Consider the following 16,513-nt stretch of genomic DNA (forward strand, 5'->3'; position numbering starts at 1 on the left):
TGGCGAGGGACGATGTCCCAGGGTCCTCTGTCCTTAGACTCTCCTTCTCGGCCAGGAAAAACTACAAAAAAAACCTCTTTGGGAAAAAAGCGTAGAAACCTGGAGGAGTTCCAGTGAAGGAGAGATCCGACTCTCACAGACGGACAGACGGACACGAGGAGACTGGAGTTGGACCCACTCTTCAGGCAGAAGAGGGACCGTCTGAGTCGAGCTGGACCCACTCTTCAGGCAGAAGAGGGACCGTCGGAGGCGAGCTGGACCCACTCTTCAGGCAGAAGAGGGACCGTCGGAGGCGAGCTGGACCCACTCTTCAGGCAGAAGAGGGACCGTCGGAGGCGAGCTGGACCCACTCTTCAGGCAGACGAGGGACCGTCGGAGGCGAGCTGGACCCACTCTTCAGGCAGATGAGGGACCGTCTGAGGCGAACTGGAGCCACTCTTCAGGCAGATGAGGGACCGTCCACACAGGGCAGGGACCACTTCACCAGGGGAGGGGCATCTGGGTCCACAGGTCCTCAGAAGTGAGAGAAAGAAAAGAAGGCGGTGAACAGTTTGCAAGTGGAATCAAAAAATAAATATTGTTTGATAGCATAAGTAGTCAGAAGAAGAGGATAGTGCTCAAGCTGTCATACTTCCCCCAGCATAGTTACTCCTAGGGCAGCGTAGCTGAGGGTTTATCTTTATGTTCCTAACTACTCTGACCATAAGCGATTTCGAAGAGGAACGTTTTAAGCCTGGACTTAAATGAAGAGACTGTGTCAGCATATTTAACATGGGTCGGGAGCTGATTCCATAACACAGGAGCTTGGTAGCTAAACGCTCTACCTCCTACAGTACTTTTAGAGACTCTTGGCACCACCAGAAGGCCGGCATTCTGAGAGCGAAGAGCTCTGTTTGGATGATATGGTTCTATAGCATCTTTGAGGTAGGATGGGGCCATGTCATTTATGGCTTTGTAGGTCAGGAGTAGAATTTTAAATTTGATTCTAAACTCGACGGGGAGCCAGTGAAGAGACTTCAGCACTGGCGTAATGTGCTCTCTTCTTTTTGTTCCTGTTAGTAATCTTGCTGCTGCATTTTGAACCAGTTGAAAGCTTTTTATGGAGCTTTTAGGACACGCTGCAAGCAGGGAGTTACAGTAGTCTAATCTAGTCGTTACAAATGCATGGATAAGTTTTTCGGCATCACTTTTAGGCAGGATTCTTCTGATTTTGGCGATGTTGCGCAAATGGAAATAGGCTGTTTTACAAGCTTGATTTATATGAGCTTTAAATGAGAGCTCCTGGTCAAATAAGACTCCAAGGTTTCTTACAGTAGAACTGGAGGCTACACTGACATTGTCCAGTGTGACTATCTGCTCAGATAGAGCGTCTCGTAGATGCTTAGGGCCAAGCACAATGACCTCAGTTTTTTCAGGGTTAAGAAGCAGGTAGTTTAGTGTCATCCAGGTTTTTATCTCCTTCACACAAGTACTAAGTCTGTCTACTTGATCGCTCTGATCAGGTTTCATTGATAAATACAGAGTGTCATCTGCATAGCAGTGGAAGTTAATGCCATGCTTTCTGATAATGTTGCCTAATGGCAGCATATAAAGAGTAAACAGAATTGGACCGAGTACCGAACCCTGTGGCACACCGTAAATTACTTTAGAGCTTGGTGAGGAGCTCTGGTTTACATTAACAAATTGGAACCTATCAGATAGATAGGATTTAAACCAGCTGAGGGCTGTTCCTCCAACACCTACATCACATTCTAACCTCTGCAGTAGAATGTTGTGGTCAATGGTGTCAAACGCTGCGCTGAGGTCCAACAGAACCAGGATTGAGACCAGTCCATCGTCAGCGGCTAATAACAAATCATTTGTGACTTTAACTAGTGCAGTTTCAGTGCTGTGGTGGGCTCTGAACCCTGACTGGAAAACTTCAAATAAGTTATTGTCCTGCAGGTGGCGACAAAGCTGTTTTACTACAACTTTTTCAAGGATTTTAGAGACGAAGGGAAGATTTGAAATAGGTCTGTAGTTTACCAATAGGTCGGGATCTAGATTAGGCTTTTTCAGAAGAGGTTTAATGACTGCATGTTTGAAGGACTGTGGAACATAGCCACTTTCGAGTGAAGTATTTATTATATTAAGAATAGGGTCTATAATTAGGGGAAGAATGTCTTTGAGGAGTCTGCTTGGAATGGGGTCTAGGACACAAGTTGAGCTTTTAGAGGACATAATGGCTGAAGTTATCTCTGCTTGATCAACAGCTGTGAACCTTTCTAGGTTTACAGGTGGATTTATATGGGACGTTAGATTTACAGCTTGGGCTAGTTCAGGGCTAATAGCGGGGGTAATTTCATCTAATTTATCTCTGATTGTTTTTATTTTATTATTAAAAAATAGGAGGAAATCATCAGAGCTAAGTGTAGCTGGGATTGAGGGCTCTACTGCACTGTGACAGTTTGTTAGCCTAGCTACAGTGCTGAAAAGGAATTTAGTGTTACTTTTGTTGACTTCTATTAGATTTGAATAATATCTGGTTTGGGCCTTACGCAGAGCCTGCTTATAGGACAGCAGGCAACTTTTCCATGCTTTTAGGGATTCTTCGGTGTGAGAGCGACGAAATAATCCCTCTAACTTTCTAACTCTTTGTTTATGTGAACGCAGTTCTTGGTTGTACCATGGGGAGGCGCGCTTTGGCCTAATGACCTTCTGTTTTAACGGCGCTACAACGTCAAGAGCAGACTTCAGAGAATTCATGGTCAAGTCGACACATTGATCACTTAAACTGGGACTAAAACTATTCTCAGCAGGATCACATGACATGTCACTGAATATTGGCTCTATTATTTCTTTGAATTTTGAGATAGATTTTTCAGATATTGTCCTTTTCATTATAACTTTATTTTGTGGGACTGGATGATCTTTAAGAATAAACTGAAAGGTAATTAGGAAATGATCTGACAATATAGGGTTTTGAGGGAGGACAATGAGGTCACTAATCTCTGTTCCATACGTTAGGACAAGATCCAGAGTGTTCTTGTGAGTGTGAGTCGGTTTATTTACATTCTGAGTGAAACCAATGCTGTCTAACAAGGCGCTGAAGGCATTACTGAGAGCGTCATCACTCATGTTCACGTGGATATTAAAGTCTCCAACTATAACTATTTTATCCCAGGCTAACACTAAGTTTGATATAAAGTCAGAAAACTCTGTTAAAAACTCTGAATAGGGACCAGGGGGTCGGTAGATAACTATGAACAAAACTCCTTTTTGGTTTTTCATATTTGGACATGTGATTGACAGCATAAGGCTTTCAAATGAGTGAAATGCATTGTTAGTTTTAGGGCTCATGAGTAGGCTTGAGTGGGAGATCACTGCCACACCACCACCTCGGCCTGTGCTCCTGGCAGTCTGAAAGTTAACATGGCTGGGTGGGGTGGACTCATTTAGTCTGACGTAGTCGTCTTGTTGAAGCCACGTTTCAGTTAGAGCTAGAAGATCTATGTTATAGTCACTAATTAATTCATTAACTAAGAGCGATTTGGAGGAAATTGCTCTAATGTTTAGCAGTCCACATTTTACGTGTTTATTCATTTGTGTATTTGTGTCATTTGTGATTGTTATTTTCCTTAAGTTATTTGGTCTGACGCCTGAAATATTTTTTCTGAGATGTGACTTTTTGGCATTATTTGTACGAGGAACATGAGGGACACACACAGTCTCTATCTGTCTTGAATCTGAACACTTCACATGTAACAGAACGGGCGAGAGTTCAGCGACAGAGGAGCGTCTTAAACTGCTGCTCTGCGCAGCAGTTTAAGACGCGGAGCTTTAGTGTCAAGTTCTAAGAATGTACAAACTGTACTGAAGTGTTTTCTGCTTTAGGGACATTTAGTACTAGACTGGTTCCGCTGCTCCTAAAATGTGTTTTGAGCGTCTAATGTTTAATGAGATTACAATGTTTCTGACGTTACCTCTGAAGTGGCCTGTTCATCTTTAATGATTGTGGCTCAGGATTTTGTGGCAAGTGAATACTTAATATTTTATTTAACTGCTACTGAATAAAAATGCTGATGCACTTTACACTTCTTTTGAATTAATTTTGTCTTTTGTACGTAAAAATGAGATTAATCGTGATTAATCAGGGAAATAATGCGATTAATCGCGATTAAAAATTGTAATCGTTGCCCAGCCCTAATATTGAAACAATGCATATTGTCTTGATAATTCCAGTCAAAGCAATACTGTCTCCATGGAAACAAGCAGGAAAGGTATATCAATTACAATCAAACTAAGGACTAAATCACAAACTAAGGACTATACGGTTTGTAGTGAATCAAAAAGCATAGTATGCAGTTAAGTCAAGTATGTAGAACTGTTTTTGCGACATATATTCTAATTTGTAATAATAATATCTCTACATGATTAAACTAATTAAAAACATCCTAACGACGTGTCATTAGATTATGTCACAGTTGAGTTTCCTGCTCTAAACTCTGCCTAATCCCGGCGGAAGGAGAAAATACTGTAATAACAAACAGTGATGGAAGTGGTTTCCTCCATAATACCCATAATGCCACACTGAACATCTAAATGTGAAGTGTTGCCGCCATGTGCTGTTATAAAGCTCATGTTTGACAACTTATGCAACTGTTCACTTGTGTGAGCTTTTCACCATGTTATAAATGAAACCATCTTGACTGATAGATGCATGTTCCAGTGTTCAATTCCAGGTTATATCAAAGAGTTTAAAAATGTCACGTAGCCATTTTTTGCAGTTTTATACATGAAGGTTTTGTAGCAATATTGGAGTTTACAATGAACAAAACCTTATAACTTATTGTTTATTTTTTAATGCTGGGTAAATCGTCACCAGTTTGTGATTGTAAGAACTGACAACGTCTTGCTGCTGGTGATGTTATTTACAATGTCTGAGGCGTTCTTGTGCATGCATGTTCCAGCAGTCTGAACTCTGGTTGTTCTGCAAAGTTCAAAATAATAAAAGAAACATTCTTTTGTCACTGGTTTGAGTCCAGTTTAGACCTGATGCTCACTCTGTTTGCTTTTGTTCTAATTCTGGTTGAGGACAAATACCTGCACACTCAAAGAGATTTTTTATCTGTTTATTTATTTGACAGGGACAATGCATCATACATAGTTACAAACAAAGCTTGCAGCCGATGTGATGCACACAAAGTTTATAGCCAGAGCTAATTTTCAACTTCTGTCCCTGGTTGGGCTTTTCTAAATCCCCCCACATATATAAAAGGCATTAAAACACATTTCCATTATTGTAAATAAATCAGTGATAAAATACACATGTACACAACTCATTCTTCTTCACTCATACACGTCACTCATGCACGTCACTCATACACGTCACTCATACACGTCACTCATACACGTCACTCATACACGTCACTCATACACGTCACTCATACACGTCACTCATACACGTCACTCATACACGTCACTCATACACGTCACTCATACACGTCACTCATACACGTCACTCATACACGTCACTCATACACGTCACTCATACACGTCACTCATACACGTCACTCATACACGTCACTCATACACATTCATAACACTTACAGGTGGGTACACTTTTGATTTTATTTCAGCCCTTCAGTCTGGAGGTGAACATATTTGCTTCCATGATGCACTTTATTTCAGGGGGTAATGAATTCCAGAGTTTACCGCTCTTAAAAGAGAAGGATGATTATCCAAATGATGTCAGTCTGTGTCTGGAAGTCCCACAAGATTATGGCGCAACTTTGGAGATGTTTCTTGGTGTTTCCAGCCCGTACTCCTTACAGATGTTTCTGTACACTATGCCAGACTCCTGGTTATGGAGCTCCATGAATGTTGTCCCTGCAGCATCTTGCACCCTGCAGATATGTGCTGGATTGTCTCAGGGGCCTCTTTGCACAGCCTACACTTTGGGTCTTGTCTGGTGGTAGATCTGGGCCTCTATTGCTCTGGTGTTCAGGGCCTGTTCCTGTGCAGTCATGATGAGGGCCTCTGTGCTGTGCCGGCCCGATCCAGCCACCCACTTCAGTTATGTTCCAATGGTACATGTCATGTATATTTTTCTAAATATAAAAATATAACATACTTCTGCTAAAACATTTGCCTTGGATCAACATGATGGAAAAGTATAACGTGTGTGCGTGCGTGTGTGCGTGCGTGTGCGTGCGTGTGTTTGTGTGTGTGTGTGTGTGTGTTTGTTTGTGTGTGTGCGTGCGTGCGTGTGTGTGCGTGCGTGTGTTTGTGTGTGTGTGTGTGTGTGTTTGTTTGTGTGTGTGCGTGCGTGCGTGCGTGCGTGCGTGTGTGTGCGTGCGTGCGTGTGTGTGTGTACGTGCGTGCGTGCGAGTGTGTGTGTGTGTGTTTGTGTGTGTGTGTGTGCGTGTGTTTGTGTGTGTGTGTGTGTGTGCGTGCGTGCGTGTGTTTGTGTGTGTGTGTGTGTGCGTGCGTGCGTGTGTGTGTGTACGTGCGTGGGCGTGTGTGTGTGTTTGTGTGTGTGCGTGCGTGCGTGCGTGTGTGTGTGTTTTAGTTATGTAGTTCAGATAAAATTCATGTTCTTGAACTGCAATGAATTATGCCACAAGATTAACTTTTATTAGAGGGACAGACTTCACTAAGCAGCAGAATCAAGTGGTTGGCAACAATTTCCAGTTTTCAAAATCAATATAACAGTTTTGTGTGATGAAGCATGACAAAAGCTTGAATTACACTGTTTAGGACCTTTTTATGGGAACAGATTAATTCCTTTTGCTGTTCAGGAGGTTATCTGCTGATGTCAGTGGAGCCACGAGGAATGACATTTTCATGAGCATTTCAAGATGAGGAGCTGCAGACAAGATAATTACCTGCTCCAGGCTAAATTCACACCACACAAACATGTCGAGGAACATACTCAAACTAGAGTTCAAGGAAGGTAACAACAGGCTGATTATACTCATTATAAGTGTTTGAGATCAAGACATTACACTGTGTGTATGTGATGTGGGAATGATTAGTAGAGGTTATGATGTGGGAAGTGAAACGGTTTATCCACAAAATTATGAACTGACATTAGATGTAAAAAGTGCTTGAAAAGATGAACAGCTCATGTAAACTGATGAGGGGTGCTGTAAATAGTATGATGAAGGAAAGAGATGTGTTTAAATGAACTGCTTGAGATGACTGAATAAGTGCAACACACGTGAGGTAGAAAAGGCAGTTTTCAGTTTATTTTACACAGAATTATTTTGATTTGACAACCACAAACTGAACTGTGGTTCCAATAATTGGATATTAAACCGTAACTGGCCCAGATTGTTTAGCTAACACACTGCTGTGGCCTGTGTGACCCAATGTAACCCTGCTCAGGATTTTGAGGGAGGAATACTGAGCCATTTCTGCTGTTTTCACAAAGCACATGGTGAGTATGGACAAGCAGCGCATCATCTCTGTGTCGAATGAATTAAGAGCAGGATGACTGACCGCGGTCCAAACCTTAGTTTTGATTGGACAATAACGAATATGACTCAGCAAAGGGAGAAATCTTTGTTTGAGTATTACGAGAGGGCTGTGAAGCAGAGAATGAGTTTATATGCAGAGTATAATTGTATTTATTTTGTAGATAATCAGTCTTCAATGGTAATGCCAGGTGGTGGCACTAGAGCACACGCTATGAGCACTTCACTTTCACGTCCCTGACCTCTGACCTCCCACACTTAACTGTGCTGCACTCCTTCACACTAGTCCCTGGTTACAGTTTGTTTACCACCCTGCAGATGTATTTGTGCTCGGGGCAGCTCCAGTGCTCCTTGTCCTGTCCCGGTGCAAGTCTTCAGGTGATGTTCTTGAATTCTTATGAATTATCTTAATTTACTTACCATTCTTGCTTTCATTTGACTGGTTAATCCCCTTTTTAAGTAAAAACATGCAGGTAGAGGTGCACTAGAGCTGTTAATGCAGGTCAACCCTCATCCCACTGCCAGTCCAGCTGCTGAAGACAGGACTCGGATAGTTCGGCCATTTAAAAGGTGATTAATATGCAATAGAACTTGAAGCTTGTCTGTCCCTCAAGTGCAGACTGATTGGGGGAAGCGAGCCTTCTCCTATGCTGCTCCCTCAGCTTGGAACTCCTTTAAATTGTAATTGAAGTAGTGTCAGCTGGTCTCACTGAGGGAGAATCCTACAAATATTGTCTGTGTTTCCTTCTTTTTAAATATGTAAATGTTTTTATTAGTTAAGTGCTTCTGTTTTTCACTTTTCCTCAGGTCATCCTTGAAAAGAGGTTCTCAATGGGTTTTACCAGGGTAATACATATATAGAATATATGTTCTAGCTGATTAGCTAAATTGTTAACCATTGTCATAACTTGTTACGCTCCACTGATATCCTGCTCAGTCTTTCTGGAGTGGATCTGTCATCTGTGCAGTAAACAGCAGCTCAGAGGCATGGCATCCACTCATGCACATCTGCAAAGAGATGATCTTGGAGTTAAATATGAAGCGGATTCCTCCATATACTGACGCAATGTTATAAATGATAATGATGCCATTTTCTACTATTAGAACCCCATGTTAGACAAGAACGTACCATGCATCTCTCTGATTGGTTAATCTGCTTGTCATTCATGCACATTTGAAATCAGGGAAACCTGATCGCCAAAAATGTAGTAAAGTATTATCAAAGCAATAATGGTTTTGCCTCTAACTTGGCTTGGTGGAGTCATAGAGTTTAATGCCATACTGTGAAACATCTCCATGGGAACAAGCAGATGCCCTCCACCAGAGAAGTTGCATATTGTACGTTTAGGTAGGTCTGTCCACTCCACTCACCACAAAGTACATTTTGGTTGTAAACCCTTTGAAACTATTTGATTGATCATGTCACTGATAATCTGTGTTCCAAGTTTGCTTCTGGATTAGTGCTCTATGTTATTAAATGACTGCCTGCATTTCTAACTAATGTGAAGAAATGTGAACAGAGCCAGAGCTACAAATGAAGAATTGTCTCTCAAAGTTTAATCCTTTTTATGTCACTTGTTGGAACCTGGAGCTGCTGTTGCTCCGCGTCTCCTCTGCACATGCTCAGATCGGCCAACCTGCAAACATCCAAGGTTCCCACACAGGTTTGACATGTGCAGACCTCTAAAACAAGCTGCTGTCTGCTCAGTCTCGGAACAAGGCGAACAATATTGCACCGAATCACCAAGGCAAGCTCCTATGTTTGTGAATTTTGTTCATTGACAATGGCAATGAACAAATGATTGTCTGATTCTGTTTCTGATTCTGAGAGCGCATCGCTGTAGGAGGTGAACAACTAAGATTACTGTCCTGCAGTACTGCTCCGCAGCCTGTAGAGGCCACCAAAAGACACTGTGACTTCCAGGCAACCTTCAGCAGAAGTGAGGGGAAACAGGCTTATTTGGATATAGTTCTGAACAATTTAAATATAGTTATATGTAAAAAAAAAAGAAAAAAGGGCCTTGAGTGCACGCCACTTACAAAATGTAAAATGATGATCTGCAAAAAAAAAACATAAAGTCTCCTTAAAAACGCTGTAAAGATTGTTCTTGATGAACGCTTGTGCACATGAGTTTGCCATAACCATGGTGAATAAGAGAGGGTTCGCTCCATGTAAGGTGTAGGAGCTGAACTATGCTTTAAGCCCTATTATTGTGGTAAAGCCTCATGTAGACCCTTTCTGTCGAGTGGGCTCTGACCTGGAGCCAAGATTTAGACGACGGCTTATAGTATGTGTCTAGAGTCGTGGGAAAATCGATTCAAAAGTGTTTTAAGAGTTTCTTTGCTTCATAAAAGGGCTACAAGGACTGTTGAAGTACATGCTATTCTTCTGAATTGTTCTTGAGGTTTGACTGGTCTTGGACTCGCGTCTCTGGTCTTGATTCTGACTGTGGTCTGAAAACTGCAGTGAATCACAGCTGAGGTTTGGATGACCTCTGTTACAGAATGAATAAAGTTAATAGACTGTAATTCTGTGTGAAGAATATTATTTGGCCCAGCCTATGGACGAGAATTGTCCCGGTGAGGGGAAAACGCAAAAAACGATTAGTAAAGGACGGATATGCTATGAGTTCTAATTTTGAGTGAAGATTCCTTGAAAGAATATTGAAAGACGGCTCAGTAGCGCCACCTCAAAAATCGATTAACATGGGGCCAATGGGAGCCTGAAGCCAAAAAAAGTCGCTGTAAAAATGTGACGCTTGATGAGGTAATGTAAAAATGATATTATGACCCCGCCCTAAATCATACAAGTCATTGGTCGTTGGATCAAACACGGCGCTGACAAAAGTGCTCCTCGTCGTACTTTTAGCATCTACTCTTACAGTTTTTGTTGAAAACACTTCAAATTTGGCCACAGGACACAAAACCCATGAGCAATGACATTTTATGGAATTTCAAACACAATTACCAATTTTGGAAAATTTCCCAAAAATCCACGTTTCATGAAAGAAAATTATAGGGTAATGTCACTGGAGCGTTTGTAATTATTTTCAAGCTGAACACAATGATATGCAAATGTTTTGGCTAGCTAATAAAATGGCTCTCTGGCGCCCTCTCCACATCTGATTTTTCAAAATTCTATTTGTCCTAGACAACTGAAAAAATGTATAACGGGTTCATTTGTGACCGGGCAAAATGCGACAAAATCATGTGAAAAAAAAATCAGGATTGGTGAAAAAGGTTTTGGTTTTGGTGTCTACAAAAATGCATGACGTAAAATGACTCAATAGTGCCACCTCAAATTTCAAAATACATTACGGAAATGACAGGCCTTTTTAATCATAGACTTATGAAAATTGGTACAAACGTACCTAATGTTAGGACAAGTAGAAAATTATATATGACCCAGCCCTAAACCCCACGGGGAGACGGCCATTGTGGCCGGCACCCTATTTAAAAAAAGATTTTACACCTCACAGTCTTGAAAATGTGTCAAAATGAACTTCACCCATGTGCGATTAGAATTAGTTATGTTGATTTTTGATACGTGTGGGCGTGGCAAGCTCATAAACAAAAATGACTTACACTTTTTTTTTTAAGCGTTAAAACTTGCGTATCTCTGGCATGAGACTATTTTTCGGCATTAATACAAATGTTGTGCAAATCGCTGAGCTGAAAGCAATGATATACAATATATAGAGCTATATTTTAAAGCTCTACAGCGCCCCCTTGAACATTTGAATTAAGTCAAAAAATTTACTCTCAAGTAGACAAATAAAATTCTTCTTAGGATTCTGATCAAAAAAGCCAATGATGGCATACCTCTATCTGCAAGCATGTTACCATGGCAACCTTACAAATATTGTCCTTGACTTACAATTATTTTGGTTTACAAGCATTTAAAATGGTTTGAAAAAATTACTTAAATTTGGCCAATACTTCCTTCACTAGCAGGGAACATTACCCCAGCTACGATGCAAAGCGTTTATGGACATGCAAGAAACATGAACAACATGAGAAATGAATGTGGTTTGGGGCTTCTGGCGATGAAGGCTGTAGGCTCCCGGGCCTCGATACCCCCATCTAGGACATAAATTAGAATAATAATTAGAAGGAGGTCAGAGGGAGGGGCACGAAATCACGAATGTTGATGTGTTTGACCTGGATGGCTAAATAATGTAGCTACAGGAAGAGGCATGAAAGGGTGTGGTCCTGCTCCAAAACTCAACATAACAAACCTATCTTAATTTCTTGCCATTCCAAATAAAAAAGCCAATGAGGGCATACATCTAGCTGTAATCATGTTACCGTGGCAACCTGACAAACACTGACTTAGACTTACATGCGTTTTGGTTTACAGACATTTTGAATGGGATGAAAACATTTCGTCATTAACAATTAATATTTCGACATAACTCTATCTCAAACCGTGCGGTTGTGAAAATGTTGAATGAAGTAGTATGAAGTTGGTACTGTTTGTGAAGGAGGGGTAATGTAGGCGGGGGGATAAGAGGCGTGCTCTCTACTGTGGCTCATACCCTGCGGATTACAAGGGGGCGAGGGTCTTTATCGATGTGTGTTAATTATTATCAGTATTATTATTAATATTATTATATACACAGTTTTCTGTGAAGAGTTGTAAATGTGTGTATTCCTTTGACCTTTTGGTTGTGTTGGTGCAGTGTGAGTCAGATCCATGGTCTGTTCATTGAGAGTTTTTGCTAGCACCATTTGAATTGACTTTGTGGAAGAATAACCAGTGGGGTTAGCTTTGTTTTTTAATCCATAGGTACATTGTATACATATCTATGGCACGTTGTTCTTAATCGTACATCCTAATAATTTGATGCTATCTGAGTATTAGCAGATCCAAACCAAGACTATTATTAAGACAAAATCATGGTTTAACAATATCAAAATAGTAAATAACCACAAGGATAAGATCACGGTTTGATTTTTATCACCATTTGTGTATCTAGCGTTTGCGTACCATCAGTGGTACACGTACCACAGTTTGAGAAACACTGTTCACTGGTATTATGTGTGTGAGTCCTTTAATGTTTGATTGTGTAATTTTTGACTTTCATGTGAAGCTCTTTGGTCAAACATGCTGTTAGAATGATCTAGAACTGAATTTCCACCATGTTTATGTGACGATAAAACTACAGACAAAAGAAAACATGCAAACATGTACACTTTATAATTCAACAGTAACAAATCACCTTTTTTTTATTCTTAGGTGAAAGCAGCTCTGCACCAGGCCCCAGCACGGAGGAGAGCCCCCTGACGCAGCTCCACCACACGGCCCATCGTCGAGAGAAGCGCTGCTCGTGTGAGAATCAGAAAGACAAAGAGTGTATTTTCTTCTGCCACATTGGCATCGTCTGGGTCAACACTCCAAGGTGAGCCGCCTTCAGGCCAAAAACATTTACAATATCGCTATGACTGATGTTTTCAGTGCAACTGGACCCTCTGAATGTGCAAAGATTTAGAGATGATAAAGTGGGCTTGGGATGGACAAAAAGATTTTTCTTGCAGAAGAATGATGTGTTCACATAATTCAGCTGATATTTAAATAGAGATAAAGTGTTTGCCCAGTGGCGAAAGCATAAACTGGACAAAGATCACAGTATAGGAGTAGATATGCATAGATTATTTCCCAATATCAGCTCCAAAAACACAAATCAGGCTCAAAAATGTGTTATGGCAGACTACAAATAAAACATGGTTATAGTTTGACCTTCTCCTCTGGTGGTGTATAGAGTTGCATGGACTGAGTGAGTCTAAATGTGGAGTGACATAAGGATAAAGGTTGGCAGTTAGCTGTGCCCTTGAGAAATACTCTTCTTGCTTTAGTTACTGTGTTTAAGTTTTGGGGTAAAGTGCTTTGAATGTGTGTGTCAATAGGAAATGCCGATACAAAGTGACATAATTGTATGTTCTGTGGGTGGGAGCAGATATTGTGTGTAAACTATATAGCTATAAATGAATAAATCAAATACTATAGAAGACACTTTTTGGCTTGAGGAAATCATAGCTTCACCTCAGTCACCCTATTTTGGTTGATTTTATGTTGATTTCTGCTTTCACCGAAGTGAACTTTATATTTCCAAACTCAGACATCTTAAGTGTCTCTCCCTCAGAGTCACTTAAATAATACGATGCCACAGCAGTCCTAGTTCCACAGCCGTCAAAATGTTTTATTTACAAACCACAGAATGATCCCAGAGCCATTATTTCTGGAAGCAATAAACTAGTGGTTTAAACCCACCATAATTATTATTAATGACACACCACACATCAATGTTTCTGGGTGTCTTGTTTCAAGTTTTAGAGAATACAAGCCAGAGACATGTTTCTATTTTATAAATTTCAACCAGACAAATAACAAAGTGAATCATTGGATTAATGAACTTGTGGTTGAAATATTGGCTATGCTATGATGGGAAAGTATAATGGATTTGTCAGTGAAGACACTGGTGGTGACGAGGAAGGTTTGGTTGCTGAAGGGGAGAAGTGAGTCATGTAGCTGTAATAGAAGGAGGGGAGAGTGAGTGCATTTGTATGATGACTTTTACATGTGATTGGTTGATGTGTCTAGTCTTAGGGCTCTATTTGCTAAGCCAGTGGTGCTCAAAAATAGTGATAGTACTGATCATTACTTGAATACTACACTTTCTTATACGTTTTTTAAGTCTGTGTATATGTTTTTGGTTTGTAGATTGTTGTGTTTTTTTAATGGAAATAACTACACCGATAAAACAAGGACTATGATAAATTCATCCTCAGTCCATATTTGGTAATAAGCATGTTTTGAACTTCTGAGTTTTCTTGAGATGCCATTGTGGAGAGCAACATGGGGTCTTTGGGATATTTTCATCCGGATAAAAGGGTCCTTGGCCACTGTTATAAACCACAGGAGAGTGATTCATAATATGATACAAAGTCAAAGTGACCTCTGTTTTGAATATTCAGTTAATACTTCTCCCTGTGGTAAATATGTACATACAATAGCACATCAATATGTAAACATGTGAGGGTACTGTAGTTTTAGTTTTTTTTTTTAAAGAGATATTTATTGTATTTTTTTTCATTCCAGTCATTCTCAGACGTAGGATTTTCTAAGTTTTGACGTGTAACTTTGCACTGGAACACACTCACATGGAGGTCATTACAATCAAGGCAGGCAGTGATTGACCAATACAATCTAAAATTGTCACCACTAATTATAAATTGTTCTGAAATATATCCAAATAAGCCTGTTTTCCCCTCACTTCTGCTGCTGAAGCTTGGCTGAAGTCACTGTGTGTATTAGTGGCCTCTACAGGTCACTGGGCATTACTGCGTGGGAAACTTGATTCTTCTTCTCCTGCAGCTGCTCAGTCTGTGGCCGTGTTCAGAGACTGTTCATGGACAGCAGCTTGTTTTAGAGGTCTGCACATGCTCTGAGGACCACACAGCCTCAAACCCATGGATCTGTGTTCAAACCACGCTGAATAAAATGTTGGGAATCTTGTGCCTAACTGAGCATGTGCAAAGGAGAAGTGAAGAAACAGCAGCACACAAGTCTTTGTTTGTAGCTAAGACTCTGTTCAAGTTTATAATGGTTAGACGTTAGTTATAAGTACATTTAACAACACAGAGCGCTAAATTGTGTAATGAATTTATCGGTGCAATGACCTTATATATATAATAATTTCAGCGATGTTCAAAGCCCCCACTTTCATATTCGATTTTTTATTTATTTTTTCACTTTCGTGTTCAATATTTAACACCTCAAGTCTCCTTGCCCGTCTATAAAAGTCACCGCACGCTACTGGTATCTACAGTTACAAATGCGATAATATGCAAATGTGGCTAACGTCTGCACAAAGCACAACTTTCACACATCGTACATAAAGTATTTCAAAGTGCTTTGCAAAGTACAGAACAAGAAGGGTACTAAAGATAAAGTCCTTTCTGTTTTTCATATGAATAACGGAGCCACAAGAAGATGCAAACTCCACTCAAATAGCCCGTAGTCTGGTACCTACACTAATACTAGTAAAGCTTCAATTTCAAATGTTTTATAAAGCATATTTCAGTGGCATTTTTGGAGCATTTCTGATACCGCTGCCTCTTTTCACTGTTAGTAATTAAGTTAATTTAGTCACATTAGCAGAAGTGAGCGCTCAGATGTGGGAGATTTAATTGTGAAACAGCCAGCGTCTAACGAACTGTAATTTACACCGTCTTCATCCTGGACTTTTCCCAAACCCTCACCTTCAGTACATTAACAGGAACTAAAGGGCAAAATCGCAAGCATTTCAGAGTCGTGCGGTCACTGTCTGATTGGCCGGTTGCCAGTTTGGGAATAAATACATGTAATTACAAAACTACACAAAACAGAAATATCTCACCTTAAAAATAGACGCATCAGTGTTGCCTAATGACACAATTGCCACGTGAAATATATCATTCAATGTAATTATCTGACGGGAATAGATTTCTTTAAATTGTCGGTTTAGGGTAAAAATAATTTGACATAAAGGTGATCCAAAAGTGTTGAGTGGAAGTGGTCGCCATGAGTAACCACCACTAATAAAAGTTTTGTGGGGATTTGTGCTTGAAATAGTTGAAAAGTGTTGATGGTAAAGGATGTAAATGTTAAAGAAGAGACTAAAATAGAGCTGTTCTGTGCGCTAAAAAAGACTGAAGATTATGGTAAAGTGGCTTTGAGATTACAGCGTGAAAGACAGAAAGTTCCAGTGTATGAAAACTGTGCCTGTTGTATTTGCTTTTCCTCCGGCAGTGATAAAAGATAAAATGTGCACTACATTCAGATTCAAGCACAATTGTTTTAGTTTCTATTCATCCTTTGTTTTAAAATATAGAACAGAACAGAATAACAGAAAAAATTGAAATAAAAAATTAAACACATTAAACAAAAGACATCCAATGATATTAAGGCATATATTGTCCAACGTAAACGTCCCATTAGGTCCGTGAAATCTTTCCATTTTCAAATCAGGTCCGTCTCTGATTTTGCATAAATGTTTTCAAAAGAGCTGGTTTTT

General features: G+C 40.2%; 1 protein-coding gene across 1 annotated transcript in view; it reads left to right on the plus strand.

The window, feature by feature from the left end:
• Window positions 1-16,513, plus strand: part of LOC140364967 (endothelin-2) — a 32,054-nt gene that overhangs the window by 11,379 nt on the left and 4,162 nt on the right. The window contains exon 2 of the mRNA XM_072451343.1: window positions 12,697-12,859. Within this exon, the coding sequence (XP_072307444.1) occupies window positions 12,697-12,859 (163 nt within the window). The remainder of the gene's footprint in view (window positions 1-12,696; window positions 12,860-16,513) is intronic.

Source organism: Eucyclogobius newberryi, unplaced genomic scaffold (genome assembly GCF_026437365.1).
Source record: "Eucyclogobius newberryi isolate DKJ021-1_F unplaced genomic scaffold, fEucNew1.0.hap1 SCAF_1, whole genome shotgun sequence".
NCBI classification, from domain to species: domain Eukaryota; kingdom Metazoa; phylum Chordata; class Actinopteri; order Gobiiformes; family Gobiidae; genus Eucyclogobius; species Eucyclogobius newberryi.